General features: G+C 42.5%; 1 protein-coding gene across 1 annotated transcript in view; it reads right to left on the bottom strand.

Annotated features, from left to right (window-relative positions):
• Positions 1 to 7,091: 7,091 nt before the first annotated feature.
• Positions 7,092 to 20,779, bottom strand: part of LOC136393537 (leucine-rich repeat and guanylate kinase domain-containing protein-like) — a 113,519-nt gene continuing 99,831 nt past the window's right edge. The window contains exons 18-20 of the mRNA XM_066366171.1: positions 19,812 to 19,931; positions 12,247 to 12,398; positions 7,092 to 8,095 (exon numbers count right to left, since the gene is read on the bottom strand). Coding sequence (XP_066222268.1) covers positions 7,941 to 8,095; positions 12,247 to 12,398; positions 19,812 to 19,931 — 427 coding nt within the window. The 3' untranslated portion in view covers positions 7,092 to 7,940. The remainder of the gene's footprint in view (positions 8,096 to 12,246; positions 12,399 to 19,811; positions 19,932 to 20,779) is intronic.

The raw sequence follows: 20,779 nt of genomic DNA, 5'->3' as shown, positions 1-20,779 counted from the left end.
AACATTAAGCTACAAACTAGGAGAACATATTTGTAACATATATATAACTATCAAGGATTCAAATTCAGCTTCATAAAGAACTCCAAAAATCAAAAAGGAATGACAAACAACTGACTAGAATGACAGGCAAAAAGAAACAGTATTTCCCAGCATAAAACACCCAATGGCCACTAGACATGAAAGAACGTTCAGTTTCATTAATAATTAGGGAAGTGCATCTAAAAACGAGAGTGACAGATCATGTTGCATTCATCAGAGAGGCCGACATGAAAAGTCAGAAAATAGCCAGTGTGGACAAGGAGTATATTAAAAGGGACTTTTTATTGAATACTTGGGAGTATAAATTGGCCCAGCCAACTTGGAAAATAATTAGACACGACTTTTTAAAGCTTTAGTCATATCTATTCTGCCACCAGAAATTCCACTCCTGGCTATATCCGCAGAGCGATGCTTGCTCACAAGCACCAGCAGACACTCCCAAGTCTGTTCAAAACAATGCTGCTCGCTTTGCAAAAGATAACAAGAGGAAAAGACCAAAATCGCCACTCACAAGAGAGAATGGAAAAGTCAGGAATGAACTATAGCTTCACCAGTGAACAAAGACGAATGTCAAAACCATACTGCCGAATGCAAAAAGTAAAGCTCACAAGACAACAAACAGAATGATAGCATTTTCTGAAAGCTCAGCGCCAAACAGTATGTACTGTTTGAAAAACACAAGGGCTTCCATTTTCATAAGGGGAAAATACACAACAAATATGATGAATAATTAAAATATATTTAGATGCTGAAATGTGCTCTGGAGACAAATAAGGCAGGGAAGGAGTTGGGGTACTGGGTGGAGTGGGAAGGGGGCTCTGTATGGAGAGATTTTAAACGGGATGACCAGGAAGACCTGAGACAGTGATGTGCAGGGCAGGCCTGGAAAGGTGGGGGAGTAAGCCATGTGGTTATCCCAGGGGAGAGCGTCTAGGGCCGAGTTACACAGAGTACACATACTCTCCCCGTAGCTTAATTTCCTATGTGAAGGTCACCTTGTAATGCTGGAACCAACCAATATCCTTTATCATAAAGTTACCTTGCCTACCTTGTTTTTTTTTCTCTTTCCTTCTTTCATCTGGCTTTCGGAAATCACATATTAATCGGGTTTTTAAGAATCTGCACCAAAAACAAACAAGTGGAGTTACTATTTAGGTTAATGTAGCGATCCAAGCAAAATCTTTATTTGTCAGAATTCCTGGTTAGATTAGGAATTTTGCAACAATTTTCAAGTATCGCAATTTCAATGATCCAGTAAATATAAAATTGAAATATCCTACAATGGCAACTGAGACTAGTTTTGACTTTACAAGTGGTAGGAAATGCTATTTCTTACGGGAGTCAGAGAATTAGATGCGTGCATTAGGATAAAAGAATTTTCAAGAGAATCGTATGAACTAGGGTAAAATTTAAGACTTTGGGTTTTAGTGCCTGGGATTCTAAGTTAACATGCTGTGAAATTCTCATCAAATTGTAAACTCAACCCTCATGCCATCAGATGCCTGGGTCATTACAAAACCTGGAGCTTTTCACACGTTAATGAATAAAATATAAAAAACTGCAGACTTACCCCTTGAATGCAAGCAAGTTGGACATGACCTCTATGAGCCGCTTTGATTTGATGGAAGGCATTCTAATGAGTGGATCACATGGCTGTTGTTTTTCATAGTCCTTGTTCAACAAAACTTGTTGCATGTGCTTTTGTACAACAGCGAGGCCAATGATTCTGTCTGGTGTTGGGCTGATTGTTGTACTGGAGAGCAGTTCTTCAGATGTTGATTTCAACCATCTCCGTCAACAGTGCCCTTTGCTATCACAGAGTTTGGGACTGGGGTGTTCTCATTAATCAGGTACTTCTAAAGCAGAGTTTTTTCACATGAGCACTTTTCAAAAAAGTATGAAAACAATAACATACAAGGTTTAGGCATTTGGAGATCTAAGCAGCACATATTCAAATAGGCAGAGCCTCACCAACAGAGTACAAGGGGCGTTTGTTTAAAGCAGTGGTAGTCAACCTGGTCCCTACTGCCCACTAGTGGGCATTCCAGCTTTCATGGTGGGTGGTAGTGGAGCAACCAAAGTATAAATAAAAAATAGATTTAAGTTGTTCTGCCAAACTTAGCAAAAATCCGACAAAAAGTACTTGGTAATTATTATTATATGCTTTAACTTGCTGTAACTCTGCTTTATAAATTTTATAAAGTTACTTCCCTACTTTATAAATCACCATTACTGTGGAACCGGTAGGCAGTTAGAAAATTTTACTACTAACAGAGATACAAAAGTGGGCGGTAGGTATAAAAAGGTTGACTACCCCTGGTTTAAAGGGTTGAGGTGCTTGAGAGAAGAGGATGTCTGTTCTCCCCGCGGGGACTCTGCGTGGGCCCCACGCTGTGAGCATACCATCTGAGCATGCCGTTCACGGGCTACCAGCCACGTTCTGGTTTTTATTTCCCACCCGTTTCTTAGTTCTTGGTTTGTTTTGCTAAGTAGGTAAATATCATGGAGATATATTATATAAACACGTGTGCATTATATACAGACGTGTGTATTGTTTCATGAGTTCTTGCTCCATTCCTACGGTTTGGTTTTCTATTTGTACGCTTATCTTATTAATATTTTACAATTCATTTAACCTTTAGGTTCTGTTTTGTCTTTTAAGATTTATTTACATTTCTTAGGGTAACACTGAAAAATACTTCTTTGAAATTTTAGTTTAAAATAGTTCTTTTAACGACCAATGTTATTCACATAACGAGGTCTATGTGGAAGCTTCTTACACTATGGTGTCTCTTATTTACTTTTTTAATTTGAGATTTTATTTTATTTAGTATCAAGATGGGTTTATTGATTTTGAAAATCTTGTTCTTAAGTTTTTAAGCATATTACTAAATCAGATTTTCTTTCTTTTTTTTTTGTATTTTTCTGAAGTGAGAAGCGGGGAGGCAGAGAGACAGACTCCCACATATGCCTGGCCAGGATCCACCCGGCATGCCCACTAGAGGGCGATGGTCTGCCCATCTGGGGTGTTGCTCCATTGCGGTGGAGCCATTCTAGCAGATGTCTAAGGCGTAGGCCATGGAGCCATCCTCAGCGCCCAGGCCAACTTTGCTCCAATGGAGCCTTGGCTGCGGGAGGGGAAGAGATAGAGAGAAAGGAGAGGGGGAAGAGTGGAGAAGCAGATGGGCGCTTCTCCTGTGTGCCCTGGCCGGGAATCAAACCCAGGACTTCTACATGCTGGACCGATGCTCTACTGCTGAGACAGCCAGCCAAGGCCACTAATTGAGTTTTTTAATCCTTCTATATTTAAATTATTTTCTCAAATTGTATAAATACAAATAAGAAGGTGGACCCCACATGATCCACACAGAGAGTGATCCTATGAAACATTACCGATACTGGAACGCTCTTGAGAGCATTACAAGGGACTTGGAAAAGAAGTCTTGTTTATGAAGTGGGAAAGCCGTATTTCTGCTGAACGCCTTCTGTGACAGCACCCTAACTCGACAGCCACGGCCCTCTCAGGTTGCCGGGACCTTAGAGAGACCCATCCTCCCTCTCCAGACAGACCTCAGCTGTTCCCAGAGGGAAAACTAGCCTCTTAGGATAATTATCACTACCATGTTTTATCGCCTAAGATGTTACAAATTGAAATACACACCATCGTTTTCTACTCCACCAAGAAAGAAAAACAGCGCTGCCTATGCAATCAGGGCACGACATCGATTTTCCAACGTGCCCTGCTTTTAAAGATATTAAAATGTAAAAAAAATGTGACTCTTAGAATTGATAGAATACTTTTTTTTCCTGCCAATTTTCTGCCGCTTGATTATTAATTTTCTTTCAAGACCCATCACAAGGGGTTGGAGATTCGAGGCTGGAGACCTGTCTGCTCTTGTTCAACCTGATTCATTACACAGCCTCCCCCATCACCCCCTCCCCTTGCATCAGTCCCTCCTGGTGAACCTAACAGTAGAAACATCAGAGCGCAGAGTGAATTGCCTGAGGTCAGACTCCTAGCAAATGGCTGAATCAGGATTTGAACTCAGGCATCGTGACAGCTATTGTACACAGTTAATCATTATGTCACAGTTTAGACAGGGCCTCTCAAAAATTTCCTTTTTTAGGAGGTGGTGGGGAGTTGGGCAGGGATTGTGATCTTATACAAGATAATCTACATTGAAGGACATTTCAAAAAATGGCAGTGTCAAACTCGACTGTAATTATTACCTGTAAGAGTGGGAACGTGGTCCAGACATTCACAGAACACCCCCTTTGGGAAAACTGTAAAAAAAAATGTCTCCAAAGTCTCATTAATCAAGAAGAGCTGTGCCGTTCTTGGCCAACTATTTGACTTGATCTTAAGGTCGCCAGGAATCTTGAAACCATGGAACTGATCACGTTTCCTTCTTTGCTGTGACTGCTGGGAAGCTTAATTTTGTGACCCACCTCTAATAATGAGGACTTTCACTTTATATATTAAAAACGGTACTTTTCCCCCTTGTCCCCAACATACTTATTTCTTCATGTTGTATCTGATTGAACTGAATATACCACTATACATGCCCTTGAACCTGTTTGGAATGGAGTGGTATACCATACATATACAATACATACACATATACACGTCTTCATGAACTTTGGAAAATTCACTGCTTTCTAGAAATTGAAACACAAGTGTCCAGGTTAGTAGGGTGGCATATTAGCATCTATCTACCTATCGTAGCTCCACATTCAATGAATTATATAAGGCAAAAAACCCCAAAAAACCAAAGAAATGATAAAATTCAAAGAAAACAACAATAACAAAAATAACTGCACAGGGAATAAAATCTAATGTTTAGCTCCTTTGCCATGTCTTGGTATGGTCACAGAGCATAGCATTCTTGGAGAGCAGAAGGAAAAATATATCCTGGGAAGAGCAGAACATATGTTTTAAACAAATGTTAAAAAATTAAGTCACTTCTCACCTCTTACCTCTCTTACTAGAATAGAGGAACCAAAAAGATTCCTACATCACTGTCCATCCCTTTTCTGAAATGCTTCCCTCCCTTCTCTTTCCGCTGGACTTGCAGGGTAAGAATCTGACAGTGAGGAAGCCATCATATCAAAGGATTGGAGAGGTAAACAGTGAAACTTCTGTAAAGCCCAGAGAGAAACAGAACAGCCTAACTACTAAACATAAAGCCAAAAGAGCAATTTAAGATTTATTTGGTAAAAAAGAGGTGGGAGATTCTATAAACTGGGTCTATAATTTCAAATTAAATTTACAGTTGTGAAAATGGGAAATAAAAACATCTTATATTCCATGATCTACATCAGAGGAGGGAAAAATATATCTTCCAAATCCCCGTAAATGAAAAGAGCAAATATATAGCCAAAGACATAAGCCAGTAAGTGGAAGGGCTGTTTTCTAGTCTTAACACTCACCATAAAATAGAAGAGAAAAATGACAGAAACAGGGCTGACCTTGTCACTATTCATACAGAATAAAGATGGTTTTGTTCCACAACTGAAGTGAATAGTGGAAACTTGGACTGAGTTAAAGAAAAAACCCAACTATGTTTCTTATAATGAGATCAAAATGAAATGACAAAGAATAAGATTAGAAGGATAGAGTATAACATTATCAGGCGAACAAAAGCCAGTGGAGGTAGCATCTGACATTATCAAAGGGAAGCTCAAAGCAAAAAGGCTTCAATGCAACAAGAAGGACCCTTTTGTATTGAGAGAAAGTAAAATCCATGATTATGTTATAATAGTCCAGAGCATTTAGGATTTAGGAGCTGATGATTAACGTAACATCAAAACTTATACTGTATAGCGAAAAGCTATTTGATATGTAAGAAAAAGACACAGAAACATAATCATAGCGAGATACTAAAATACCAATGTCATGTATGCCAACAGAGCAAGTTGAGAAAGATAAGAGGATATATCTGGGTAGTTTAAATAGTGTTATCAATAAAACTGAATTAGGAGATGTACCAAAATTTTATATCCTTGACTTCCAATACCACTGACGTTTTGTTGTGTTGTTTTTTTTTTTAAATTGAGCACAGGCTGAGGCAAAAGGAACATGAATAAAGTTTATAAAATATAGTTATAGAAACCTTATTTTCATTTTCTTCATTATAATTCATTGGAACCAGAATTTATAAGGAAAAAGAACTTTTAAAATAACTGTTGGGTCTAAAACACCCAAACTACGATGATAAACCCTTTAGATTTGCCTTGTTCTGTGTGGGAGCCACTGGCCCATGTGGCTGTTTACATCTAAGTTAATGAAAGTAAAATGAAAAATTCAGTTTCTCAGTCACAATAGCTGCATTTTATTTATTTACATGGTTTTAAATTTTTTCATTGATTTGAGTGAGAGAAAGGAAGAGAGGGAGAGGGAGAGAGGGAGAGGGAGAGAAAAAACCACGGTGGCATCACGGTCCTTGTCTAAAGTCACTGTCTAAAGTTCTGTCATGCTGGGCTGCCCCTCCGCGTCCCTGGGCCTTCGCTGTCCACACTGTTGGTGTTTGGGGTTGGGCTTCTCCGGCATCCAGTTCAGATTGTTCGAAGCAACAAGGGAGACTAGGGAACTCCCCACTACGCCATTCATTCCTCAGGCCCTGAGGTCCCCAGCTGGTCTCGCTCCTCCCTGCCTCCTCTCTGTCTTCTTCTATGTGTTTTACATAGAATTTCCAGGATCCGAGCAGTTCTCAGTCGCAGGGGGAAAAGGGCACCTCCTGCATGCTATCTGAAACTGTAACTGTTATTTTTATATCTTCTAGTACATCTAAAATATTTCACAATAACTTTTTAAGGGGTTAGATGATACTGGTGAAAGTTAAACTCTTCTTTCTTTAAGATTTGGGGGGCACAGTGACCCGCTCTCTGCCCTCCCCCCTTTCCAGAGAGGACTGCCTCCCTAGTCCTGCTCAGCCTCGTCTTCTCCACATTCCCCCTCCCCCCCCTCTCACCCACCCCGGGAAAAGAACCTGAACCAGCTCCGGCTGAGAACAGGGCACGGTGGAAGACAGAAGCCTCTGTAAATCGGTTTACATCCCAATTGGATATTTAAGATATATAACAATTAGTATAATACTATGTGAAGGCTTCTGTCTCCATGAGGAGGATTCAACAGAGAGACCATTTACCAATACAAATGGGTATATTTCACTGTTTTAACAACCAGGAGAATCTTACTGGCACATAGCAGCTGAATACCAGCCTTACCTCTAACTATACAATATATTATTCTGCAAACAGCAAGTAGTGAAACCACTAAGATGGTATGCATAGAAAATATTTCTAATGACAGACAGTACACAGTCAGAGTCAGGCAAGGATGAGATTAAAAAAAAGTACCTGACACTTTTTATTCCTTCATATCGCTAAAGCTAGTCAAAAACTATGAAAAATTACATGAATGAATTCCCTTTGAGAGATGCAGCGGATACCGTGTCGGTCACAGTTAAATGGAACTCTACAATCCTTTCGTAAGCAGAAGGATAAAATACTTCAGTTCCCTAGACTATACATTCATGTTATAAAAGCACATTCTTGAAATTTCAAGAGCACAATCCCAGTTGGATCTATGCAAAAATAACTACGCACACAGCAACACTGAGATCCTGGGAGAGCTTGCTAGCCGATATTTCGAAGCCGGAAACAGCTGGAAAAGTCATTAATAGCTATGGGGAAAACAGAAATTACATTTCTGAAAGCTAAGGCTAACTTACCAAAGAAAAAACAATAAATGCTATTCAGAGAATCACAAAAGAAAAATGATTGAGAGAATGAAGCGGAGAGAACACTCTTTTGTCGGTAGCTGGCTGTGTAAGAAAGAGCCGGGAGTCATGGCCAGGCTTGGCAGTGGCTCAGGACATGACGGAGCAGGCTTGTCTGTGTTACGACCAGCTGTCTAGTGAGGTATACTTGCCGCTCTGAGGGATTGGAGGAATGGTGGGTTTGGTATTGGAACTCGGGCGAACCATGCATGGCAGCGTGTGTCGTTTGTGTTGGACAGCCCTCTTCTCGTGTTGAAGTAGCGATTTCTGCAGCGCTATAAAACATGGAGAGAAAACGGTACAGCACATAGAGTTAACCCCTTGCTACACTGAACAAAGAAAATAAGCAATGCATGATGTAAGCACCGGAATAATATCTAGAACGATTTCTTAACAACCTTTAAGGAATAAGTGACATCCAAACAAGAACAGCAGAGGATGAGGTTCAGAATATAGCACGTGCATGGCTGGACAAGCCTTGAGTCGTGTCGACGTGCATAATGACCAGAAGGTTGCTACAGCAAGCAGTTCCTACGCTGCTCTTCGACCCTGCTCACAGCCACTGTAACACCTGCTACTATATTCTTTCACAATCGTGCATAAGTAGACCTAGCATATGCATGTGTGCGCACACACACACACACACACACACACACACACACCCTGTAGTCCTTCTCAGAGAAACTTCGTCTAACGTCCTCTAAGCTTGGTCTGTTCACCAAGGACGCGCCATGGAGTGAGGGTCCTTGGAGGGCTGTTTTCAGCAAGTCTGGATGACAGAGACTGAAGACAGATGCACAGTGGCCACAGAATAAGCTAAATTCTCACTGGGGAGAAGGCAGCGGAGTAGAGACAGAGAAAGCGAGGCAGAGGATCGTCATGGAAGTGAGAAATGGAGTGACTCTTCATCACCAGCTGAGGAAGGCTCAATCTAGTAGGCAAACCTAAGCAATCCAAAAGGTTAGAGGCAAAAATGGACCTTTTAAAGCTACAGTCAGACAAAATGACACAGTGCTTGAGAGATATCATGTTAATAGAAGAAAAGAGAAAAGAAAAAGCTCATTATTTGCTTAGCTTTTTTTTACCATCAAGATATATTTTTTAAGATTTTATTTATTCATTTTAGAGAGGGGAGAGAAAGACAGAGAGACAGAAAGAGAGAGAATAGGGAGGAGCTGGAAGCATCAACTCCCATATGTGCCTTGACCGGGCAAGCCCAGGGTTTCAAACTGGTGACCTCAGCATTCCAGGTTGATGCTTTATTCACTGCGCCACCACAGGTCAGGCCATCCATCAAGATATTTTTTTTAAATCAGAAAGGGTAATTAAAGTATATTAAGAGAATAAAGCCCCCGAAGAAGAAAGACAAGAGTAGAAACTGGGCTTTCTTTCTCAATCAGCTCAAGTTTCCCAGGATGCTAGCATAACTTCCAGAAGTAATTTTCGAGTGTCTGGTCTTAGAGGATTCATGGCCAGTGAGAACAGTACTGGAGACAAGTAATATTGCCATTCTGAAAATGGAAAAAATATTTACAAACAAGTATACCTGACTTTACACCTTAGCAAATTCGAGTTTATTAAAGAAATACTTTGTGTATTTAGAAAATACTGTAGTGAGTGGTAAGTGTTGAAAAGGATTTGTGAAGAAAGATTATTATTTCAGATTAACTTGATTACCCTTTTACAAAGGCAGGGGTCAAACAAACAATAGCCCATAGGCTAAACATGGTCCGAAGCCTGTTTTAGTAAAGTTTACTGGAACCGAACTCACACCGATTTATTTATGTGTCACCCATGGCTGTTCTCACACTACAACAGTAGGGTTAAGTAGTTGAAAAAAGAGATCATGCGATGCATAAAAGCCAAAAGCATGTACTGTCTGACCCTTTACAGAAAGCTTGCTGACATCTGAGTTAGAAAATGCCAGTGACCTAACGTGTCTTGATTTCTGCAAGGCATGTACCAAAGTTTCTCATGTAAACACACTAGAAAGATGTGCGTGGGAATTGAGACAGTACAGGGACTTGGGCCCAGGGAATGAAAAAATACTGGGTGGGCAGGAAGCCGAATTAAGACCAGGATGGCCGGAAGGATAAGCTGACCACAAGAATGTCACTACCTCTCTACTTCTTGCTCAAAAAAGTGCAGAATTTTCTCTCTCTTCTAACCACTTGTTTTACCTTCCCTGATGTGGAAAATTCTACAAGCCCACCATTTTCAACCTGTCTCTTCCTGCAAGTCTGCTTAGGCCCCAGCTTAAGAGAGAAGCCAAGGAGAGCCCGTCCCCTGAGCCAGTTTAGAAGACCTTCCCTTCCTCTGTGCTGTCTCCCTTGTGCTCAAGCATAAGCTTAATAAAATCTGCCTGGAGATTTCTCGGGGGTTTCCTATTTCTTGTTTGGGAAACCCAAGAATCCCAATGCTGGTAACAGAATCACATACCAGCTAGACTTTCCCTGGAAATGAGTCAGCGGAGACCTGTTATGGGATGCTACTCTTGGCCAAGTCCTGGATCCTACTGTTGGCAGTGACCATGACAGAGGCATAAGTGGCATGCTTGCTGGCTTTACAGAAATCTATACAAGTAGTAACTATGGCAAGTGAATCAAGGCCCAACATGATCTCCCCAAGCCAGAATGTGGGGCTGAAACCAAAATGACAAAAAGATAAAAATAAAAGTTATATTTACATAAGAAGTCCAGTGTGCATATGTTGTATGATAGAAACATGGTTTGGCAGTTCATGTGGAAAAGACATGAGAGTTTAGCTGACCCAGAGCCAGCGGTGTGATGACATTGATCAGAAACCCACCACCAAAATACGTGAGCTGGAAGGAAAGACGTTGGCAAAACAGAAAGCTCCAGGCCCTCAATTCCCTAGGGAAGCATTAAACAACTAGAGACTAGAAAATAACTCTACTGCAGCTCTGAAAATCAGCCAAAGGCCTACAGCAACCAAGTGAACGCCCAATCAAGAAAAAGCCACATTAAAAAAGTAGACAGTATCAAGGTGTTTTTATTCAACTTTTACCTCACCCCTGTTCCTCTGGTGGGTTGAGGAACTGAGGCCAGGTCCCCAGTTCGCTCCTGTGGACTAGAGAGTAGAGCAGGGGTCGGGAACCTTTTTGGCTGAGAGAGCCATGAACGCCACATATTTTAAAATATAATTCCGTGAAAGCCATACAATGACCCATGTACATTATGCATTATCCAATAAAAATTTGGTGTTGTCCCAGAGGACAGCTGTGATGGGCTCCAGCCACCCACAACCATGAACATGAGTGGTAGGAAATGAATGAGTTGTAATACATGAGAATGTTTTATATTTTTAACGTTATTATTTTTTTTTTATTAAAGATTTGTCTGTGAGCCAGATGCAGCCATCAAAAGAGCCACATCTGGCTCGCGAGCCATAGGTTCCTGACCCCTGGACTAGAGGAATGTTCTCACCTCTGTAGGGCTGCCTGAGTGGTATCTTTGTGACTTGCTGGAGTTCATACGGGGTAGAGCTGGGGTCTCTCTCTAGGGAAAGCCACGGGAAGCCATGGACACGGCTCATGAAAAGCATAAGAGGGCGACAGATGTGCAGATGCCTGGGGCCAGAGATTAGTGACTGAAGAACACAAGAAAATAACAGCTGAGGCCCCAAGGAACAGCAGGAAAGGCTGAAGTAGGGGGACTGAGCCAGTCTTCAAACCTAACACCATCAGATTCTGCTGGATTTCCAAAGCAGGAGACCAAGCAGAGCCTGAAGCCCCCATGCTCCCTCACCTTCACTGAAAGGAGCCTAACTTGTCAAAGATGGAGCCCAAGTCGTCTCTCCTCCAGACAGCATGTGCCCCTCGCCCTGGAAGATCCCTGCTGGCAGTGTGGTCAGGTGGGCAGAGCAGCAGCCATCACATTCCTGACCTTTTATTATTTTTTTTTACAGAGACAGAGAGAGAGTCAGAGAGAGGGATAGATAGGCACAGACAGACAGGAATGGAGAAACATCAATCATCAGTTTTTCGTTGCCGACACCTTAGTTGTTCATTGGTTGCTTTCTCATATGTGCCTTGACCATGGGCCTTCAGCAGACCGAGTAACCCCTTGCTCAAGTCAGCGACCTTGGGTCCAAGCTGGTGAGCCTTGCTCAAATCAGATGAGCCCGCACTCAAGCTGGCGACCTCGGGGTCTCAAACCTGGGTCCTCCACATCCCAGTCTGACGCTCTATCCACTGCGCCACCGCCTGGTCAGGCCTGGCCTTTCTCAACTTTGTTTTCATCTATAGCAATGGGAGACAAATAACACCCTACCTGCAAGGAGAGATTCTGACTTAAAACACTCATTTAATTTAAAAAAAATCTGTAACCATCAGAAAAAGAGTAATAAGTACATATAATTATAATATTACTATTTACATGAGAACCAAATGTAGAATGACTCATACCTTTTAGGTCTTGATCTTCCTTATCATCACTTATTTCTGTTCCTGGGTGTAAATAGACACTGTACTTCGGAGGCTTGAAAGGCAAGTCTTTTGACCATGAACTGGCCTGAAACAGTGAAGAATGTTTCATGAAAGCATGGGAAACCTTGTGTCTGAAAATAAAAAAAATGAATAATATCTGTGAGATGGAAAACTACGAATGGCCACTCAACCTATGCCTATGCCTTCCCTGGGCTATGTTCATCAAGTCCTGTCAGTAGTTTCCAAACAAGTCTCTGTCAAGCTCAAGTTTTCAAAGGTATCTGTAGGAAGATCTATGTACCAACCAACATAAAAGTATTGTACATATTAGCATGAACTTCTCATCCATTATACAAAACATAACTTGGCCCAGGACGGTTGGCTTAGCAGGAGAGCTTTGGCCTGGCGTGTGGAAGTCCTGGGTTCAATTCCCAGTCAGGGCACATAGGAGAAGCAACCGTCTACTTCTCCACCCCTCCTCTCTCTCTCTCTCTCTCTCTCTCTCTCTCTTTCCTCCACCTGTAGCCATGGCTCAAATTAGCAAGTTGGCCCCAGGTGCTGAGGATGGCTCCATGGCCTCACCTCAGGTGCTAAAATAGCTTGGTTGCCGAGTAACAGAGCAGCAGCCACAGATAGGCAAACAGCCCCAGACAGAAGTTGCGGTCAGGGCACATGTGGGAGTCTGTCTCTCCATCTCCCTGCCTCTCACTTAATTAAAATAAAATAAAATAAATAACTGAATACCTACTGAGAATAAGGCATTGTGATAGGTGCTGGAGTATAAAACAAGATGAGTAAGGCACAGATCCTAATTTCTAGGACTTTAGAATCAAGTGGAATTATGTACAGCGGCTCCTGATATTTCAAGGAGAGAGAAAATAAAAGTATGACGGGACCTGAATTGGACCACCCATGGGACATTTCTAATGCTAGTTTTGGACGTGTGATCTTATCTGATTTTTAGGATAAGGTTGGGTATGACCTGGGCACCTGAAGTTCCCGTGTCTGGGCAGTGCACTTCCTCCCATCGGGGTGCTCTCCTGAGGTGCCACCTGCCTACTGCCTTCCAGCCAGGGGAGGCAGCCTTGCCTTGGCAGCTCATCCCACACAGGGCACTGCGAACCCTTATATACTGACTGTAAACTCTTTTGTTGTATGTTGAAAAGCTTTCTGTTTTCCTTTTAATTTTATGTTGAATCTAGAGAAACTTAAAAATGTTTCTACCCAAATACAGTCATCGTTTCTTCTGTAATTTTTCTCATTTCTCTGAAAACATTTCATTAACACTTTAATCAGCCTACCACATGCATACAGTTAAAACTAAGGTGTATGATATAGAAGGGCTTATCATAAAAAGCAATAAGCAACCCCCCTTCACTCTCCTGAGAGCCAACCATTTTTAACCATGTCCTGACAACCATCTTCTGATTTACAAACAATGTTACTGGCATCTATTGATTTATCAGCTCTGACACATCTTTGGTAGATACGGATTTCCGTTACAATGGGAGAGGATTTAGCTCACTACATAACACATCCCTGTCTTTTCTTCCCCATGAACAGTTCCGTCACTATTTTCAGTTCCTCCATCTGCCAGACCTACATCTGCATGTATCACATTTAAAACCTCTGCTTCCTCTTCCATCAACAACAGATGATAATATATTGATTTTCCACCTTCACCTCCTAAACTTTGTCATTGGACCTCTGCTTTTCCCCTGTCAGTTAAGTTTTGACCTCATAGTCAGTCCTTCCTTCCTTCCTTCCTTCCTTCCTTCCTTCCTTCCTTCCTTCCTTCCTTCCTTCCTTCCTTCCTTCCTTCCTTCCTTCCTTCCTTCCTTCCTTCCTTCCTTCCTTCCTTCCTTCCTTCCTTCCTTCCTTCCTTCCTTCCTTCCTTCCTTCCTTCCTTCCTTCCTTCCTCCCTCCCTTCCTTCTTTTCCTTTTTTTTGAGAGAGACACAAAGGGAGAGAGAGAGAGGAGAATCAACCTGTGCTGCACACTTAGTTGTGCATTGACTGCTTCTCTATTCTTTCTTTCCTATAGTTCCATGAAATTTTCCTGTCATCACAAAATACATGTTTTAAGGATCAAGTTCAAGTTGACCTCTACTTGTTCACACTCCACATTTAAGTGCATACCTGGCAACAGCAAAGGCTGATGCAAATTGAGTCTGTTCAGGATAAAGCCTATCACTTCAATGAGGGCATCCATCTCAACATGGGTGATGATATGATTGGATCTGAGATGAAAAGGGTGGAAGGAAGTCTTAAGCAGGTACATTAGAGGTTCAGGGCTCTATTCCTGGCAACACAGTCCAATGAGCTATCTGGGCCTGTCCTTGACCCGGGAAGAAATTCAGTGGGTGGCATGGTCAACCTGAGGGTGACACAGCCAGGGTGGGCCCAAGCACCTTGTCTGTGCTGTTTGAATGTCATGCAGAGGTTGCAGCTCTTGGGTGGTAGTTCGTGGCCGGAATCCATCACCAGCTCTCCTGGACAGCTCGCACACAGCTGGGGGAGAACAGCTGCCTCCTGCTGGACCTCAGCCTACTACAGGATGGGCTAGATGGCACAATAGTCCCATCCAGAGACAGTCCAGGATGGCACAACCCCTGCATCTAGGGGTTCTGCTTAGACGTTTGACTACTTGTTATCAAGGGAGAGAGAATTGGAAATGCTTGCTTGTTGGAGGAGATAGATCCCTCTTGGACTGAGTTCTTGGGTCTGTTTTTTGCTAGACAACAACTTCTGGACCCTCCTCACAGAATGCTAGCCCCCTTCAAGCAGAATACCAGTGCTCCTTAAAGACTGTTCTCAACCTCATGCTGCCACAGAGAGGTATTGAGCTTCTCCAGGAAGCACTTCCTGGGGAAGTAGAGGCCAATGCTGCCAACATCTAAATTTTCCAGTGACTGACAACTCTATTCTCTGCCCCCCGCAGTGGAAAAGTACCATTATTAACCCATGCCTGGAATCATCTCTCTAGAAATATCACGAGACCAAGTGTTGCCCCTAAATACATTCTTTCATGCATTTATGTTTTATGGCCTAAATCTATTCCAACCTATAGAAGCAGAAAGATGGTCTTCCTTCTTTAGTAAAAGACAATACTCCATGAATTTTATGGCCAAATCTCTAACAACATAAATATAGTATGTTGAAGGGAACGCAAAGAAAATAGTAAGAAAAATGTCACTGGACTTTTATGAATGGAGACTGTGTTAGTTTTTAGGGTTGCCATAACAAAGCACTGTGAACTGGGTGGTTGGAATTTATTGTCCACAGTTCTGGAGTCTAAAAGTCTGAGATCAGTGTGTCAGCAGGTCTGGTCCCTCCTGAGGGCTGTGAGGGAGAACCCACTCCATGTCCCTCTCTCCCTGAGCTTCTGGGGCTTTGCTGGCCATCTCTGGTGTTCCCTGCATCACCCAAACTCCCTACCTTTGTGTGTCTGTATCCAAATGTCCCCTTTTTATATGGACACCAACCATATTAAATTAGGAGTTCCCTCTACTCCAGTATGGCCTCATCTTAACAAATTAAACCTTCAATGATCCTATTTCCAAATAAGGTCATATTCTTATTCTTAGGTACTGGGTGTTAGAGACCCAACATGAATTTTAGAAGGACACAATTCAACCTGTAACATGTTTTGGTCTCTTATTTTGGGAAAACAACACTTCATTTAAAACACACACCAAAAAAGGATTACAGACTACATTCTGCCTTTCAACAATTACTTTTCCTTTGTATGAAAGAAAGTATTAAATGAAAATGCTTTGAAAGTCAGAAGTCAAAAAGTGGTGGAGTTGAAAGACACGTATTACCACAGATGAACGATAGACTTGATTGACAAGCCTGATGCACCCTTTCACCATGGGAACAGATCATGGATAGTCCACTGCAGTCTATTAGGCATTCTGGTTTTTGTTTTTGTTTTTCCTTATGCTATGGACTGAATCTTGTGTTCCCTCCTTAAAAGTCGTATGTTGAAATCCTAACCCCTGCCTTGACTGGGTAGCTCAGTGGTTGGAAAGTTGTCCTGATACATCAAGGTTGTGGGTTCTTTCCTTGTTAGGGCCCATATAAGAATCAACCAATGAATGCATGAATAAGTGGAACAACAAATCAATGTTTTTTTTCTCTCCCTTCTTCTTTCTCTCTAAAAAAAATTAATATATAAAAAAAATTAAAAATAAAGAAATCCTAACCCCTAACATGATAGTATAAGAAGATGGGGCCTGGCCCTGGCCGGTTGGCTCAGCGGTAGAGTGTCAGCCTGGCATGCAGGAGTCCCAGGTTCGATTCCCGGCCAGGGCACACAGGAGAAGCGCCCATCTGCTTCTCCACCCCTCCCCCTCTCCTTCCTCTCCATCTCTCTCTTCCTCTCCCACAGCCAAGGCTCCATTGGAGCAAAGATGGCCCAGGCACTGAGGATGGCTCTGTGGCCTCTGCCTCAGGCGCTAGAATGGCTCTGGATGCAACAGAGCGACGCCCCAGAGGGGCAGAACATCGCCCCCTGGTGGGCATGCCGGGTGGATCCCGGTCGGGCACATGCGGGAGTCTGTCTGACTGCCTCCCCGTTTCCAGCTTCGGAAAAATACAAAAAAAAAAAAAAAAAAAAAAAAGAAGATGGGTCCTATGGGAGGTAATAATGTTAGGAGGTAAAGCCCTCGTGAATGGAATTAGTGCCCATAAGAGAGGAGGCCCGAGCCAGCTTGCTTCCTCTCTTTGTTTTCCACCGCAGGAGGACGCAGCAAGGACAGCTATCTGCAAACCAGAAGAGCAGGACTCTCATCAGAGCCTGACCCTGCTGGCACCCTAATCTCAGACTTCCTAGCCCCCAGATCCCTGAGAAAGGTTGGACAGCTATGCCACCCCGCCCATAGGGGTGTTAGGCTGTTACGGCAGCCTAAACGAAGCCATTCTCTTCCTCACCTCTTTCCACCAACCTACTGTATCACACTGAAAATCTGAGCTTAAAGAAGCCCTCAGAAACCCAACATTTTGACACTGTCACAGAAAGCTAATGAGCCGACCATGAAGCGAGAGTCTCTGGCATTAGTGACATGTGCAGACCTGGGGACACCACTGAGAAGCACCAGTAACTTCTCATCATCAAATTATTGAAGGAAATCCAAAGTGTGACAACAATATAAATCAGAAATGAAGGGAAGCATTATTCATTTTTTAAAATGCCATTTCCATTATGACACATCACCCTCATAAAATGTTCCTTTGTTGTGGCAGACTTTTAAAATAACTTTTTAAGGTTGTACTGATACTTTGAAATTTGTAAAATGCTCATAGGTAAAAATACGGAGAAGAATAAAGAAAATTAAAATGGGCCATAATCCCATCACTAAAAGACAATAACTGATAAGATCTGGGTGCCTTTCTTGGCAGTGTTATTTTTCTCTATACATAAACATGAATATTCTTAGACCTACATTATGCTGGATAGACACTTGCATCTGACTTTTAACACATCATATTATAGGCACTGATCTGTAGTTAACTCTATAATTTATCTAAACATTTTTTAACATACAGAGTGCTATGAGAAACAATTATATCTAAGGACTGTTTTTTCCCATTTTCATCAAATTCTCACGAATTTTTAATATTTTTTCAGGATATAAAAATAAAATAATATTTTAATATAAATAATATTTTATATTATTTATAATTAAAAATAAATAATATTTTAATATTTTAATATATTTTATTGGGGCAACCAATCTATAAAATGGCCTGTGACCTATGAGGGTCCTGGCTGGAGATTTCTACCCAAGAATGGCACCCCATAGTAGACTTTGACTGACTCAACCAGCTAGGTCAGTCTTTTTTTTTTCTTTTTCTTTTTCTGAAGTGAGAAGCGGGGAGGCAGAGAGACAGACTCCCACACGCGCCCAACCGGAATCCACCTGGCATGCCCACTAGAGGGTGATGCTCTGCTTATCTGGGGCGTTGCTCCGTTGCAACTGGAGCCATTCTAGCGCCTGAGACAGAGGCCATGGAGCCATCCTCAGCACCCGGGCCAACTTTGCTCCAATGGAGCCTTGGCTGTGGGAGGAGAAGAGAGAGATAGAGAGGAAGGAGAGGGGGAGGGGTGGAGAAGCAGATGGGTGCTTCTCCTGTGTGCCCTGACCAGGAATCAAATCTGGGACTTCCACACACCAGGCCGACACTCTACCGCTGAGCCAACTGGCCAGGGCTTAGGTCAGTAATTTTTAATCACCAGTTCATGGACTAGGGCTGGTCCTCCGAACCCACCATGATGTTGTATGAAAATTACAGACACACTCTATGATCTTCACACAACATCAGGGTGGTTAACTCTTTCATGAACTGGCACAAAATTTCTGGCAAACTAGCACCTGTCAGCGGACCAGCAGTAGAAAACCACTGAGCTAGATCTATGCTTGGGAAGTCTGGATTCAAGACCCACATAGAGATGGCTGATTGCGGCAGGCCCAGCTGAAGTGGAAACAGCAGCAGGAGGCCTTTAAAGCCAAGAGCTGCAATTCGTAGTGGAGAGCCTGCTGTGGTCTACGTGGAGCTCTCAGCTTACACAGTCAGGCTTTGAACAACACTTGGATGTACTATGCATTGGAAACCTGAAAAGGCATTTTGCATATATCAGCTAGTAAATATTTTGAAATATAGCATTGTACTAATCAGAGGTGTTGATTGCAAATCATAGACACCCAATCTGGCTAATCTGAATATTAAAAAGAGTTAATGAAGAGCTATTGGGTAGTTATAGACTTAATGGAAAACTAGGGAACTAGGCTTAACAGTGAGGTAGAAACCACGGTAAGGTAGGCACCAAAACACAGTCAGTCAAAATACTGGAGGAGACTGGAGACACCATTCATAGTGGATTCTTTTTTTTTGTTATTTTTTCTGCAGTGAGAAGCGGGGAGGCAGAGTGACAGACTCCCTCATATGCCCGACCGGGATCCACCCAGCATGCCCACCAGGGGGCGATGCTCTGCTCATCTGGGGCATTGCTCCACTGCAACCGGAGCCATTCTAGTGCCTGAGGCAGAGGCCATGGAGCCATCCTCAGTGCCCCGGCCAACTTTGCTCCAATGGAGCCTTGGCTGTGGGAGGGGAAGAGAGAGACAGAGAGAAAGGAGAGGGGGAAGGGTGGAGAAGCAGATGTGTGCTCTGGCTGGGAATCAAACCGAGGACTTCCACACACTTCTTGGCCAACACTCTACCACTGAGCCAATGACCAGAGTCCACAGTAGATTCTTGATTCTTCCACCACTGGTGGCTGTAATGACCTCTAACTGCCCTTGAATCATTCTGTCACTCCCTCAAGTTTCAGAGTCCCAGAGAGAAGCTTCCAGTAGTATGAACCTAGGCTACATGCCCATGCCCTCCCTACAGGGCCAGCATCTCCTCCCTTCCAATTTTACGGTGGGAGGAGGGGTCCTGCTTCCGAGAGTTAGGATTTGTCTGAAGCCCAAGATGAGTGCCGTGATCTCAACTAACTGGCAGAGAATAAACAATGCCATCCAACAAAATTCCACTCACCTCTTCTCAGGATATGTTCCAAAGGGAGTTTTAAAAGAATCTCCAAAAAGCTCCAAACTTTTCTGTGGCTCTAAGCATGTGAAATAATGTGCACTGCTGACAGGTGCTGGTACTGAACCCCTGAAATTAGAAATAACAGAAAAAGCCCAGAGAATTATGTAATGATACCAAGCACACACACGTGTAATACCTAAACACTGACAGTTACATCCCACATAAATGTGACTACTAATAAGATCTATTTGGATTAATGGAACGTGTCCATTCATAAACATGCACCTCAGAGTGGCATTATTACATTCTAATTTGTAGGTTAAGCAAATTTGTATTGTTGTAAACAGCTCTTACCCGTTAAACCATTAATATAGGCAAATTATCTTCCTACTGATCAGCACCTATTTTATTATAAACCCTATTCCATTTGTTATGTGAGGCCCAGCAATATATCAACTACTATAAAAACTGAAAGAAATATTTTCCTTTTTTTTTTTTTTTTTTTGGTAATCTAATGCTTTGAAATAATACCAGAATAAAATACTTCTAAAAATTCCAATATTATACTCTTAATGGAAATTTAGGATAAAATATTCTTTTTTTCATCTACACTAGCCTGTGTCCCCAGAGTGATTTGAAAGAATCATTAACTACTTTTTAGCGAATAAATCTTACTGCTATTCAGCCCAGACTTGCTAAACAGAGTTGCTGTGTGCAAAGTAGCCAACTGCATGTAAATGCATGCAAATTCAAAGCATCTATCTGTCCTCGATGACCCATTTGGAGCTCATATTTAAAACTGCTTAATTTTGATTCCCGGCCAGGGCACACAGGAGAAGCACCCATCTGCTTCTTCACCCCTTGCCCCCTCCTTCCTCTCTGTCTCTCTCTTCCCCTCCTGCAGCCAAGGCTCCATTGGAGCAAAGTTGGCCCGGGCACTGAGGATGGCTCTGTGGCCTCTGCCTCAGGTGCTA

Source organism: Saccopteryx leptura, chromosome 2 (assembly GCF_036850995.1).
Source record: "Saccopteryx leptura isolate mSacLep1 chromosome 2, mSacLep1_pri_phased_curated, whole genome shotgun sequence".
NCBI lineage: Eukaryota > Metazoa > Chordata > Mammalia > Chiroptera > Emballonuridae > Saccopteryx > Saccopteryx leptura.
Note: the sequence above shows the minus strand (reverse complement) of the source record. Positions and strands in the feature narration are given on the sequence as shown.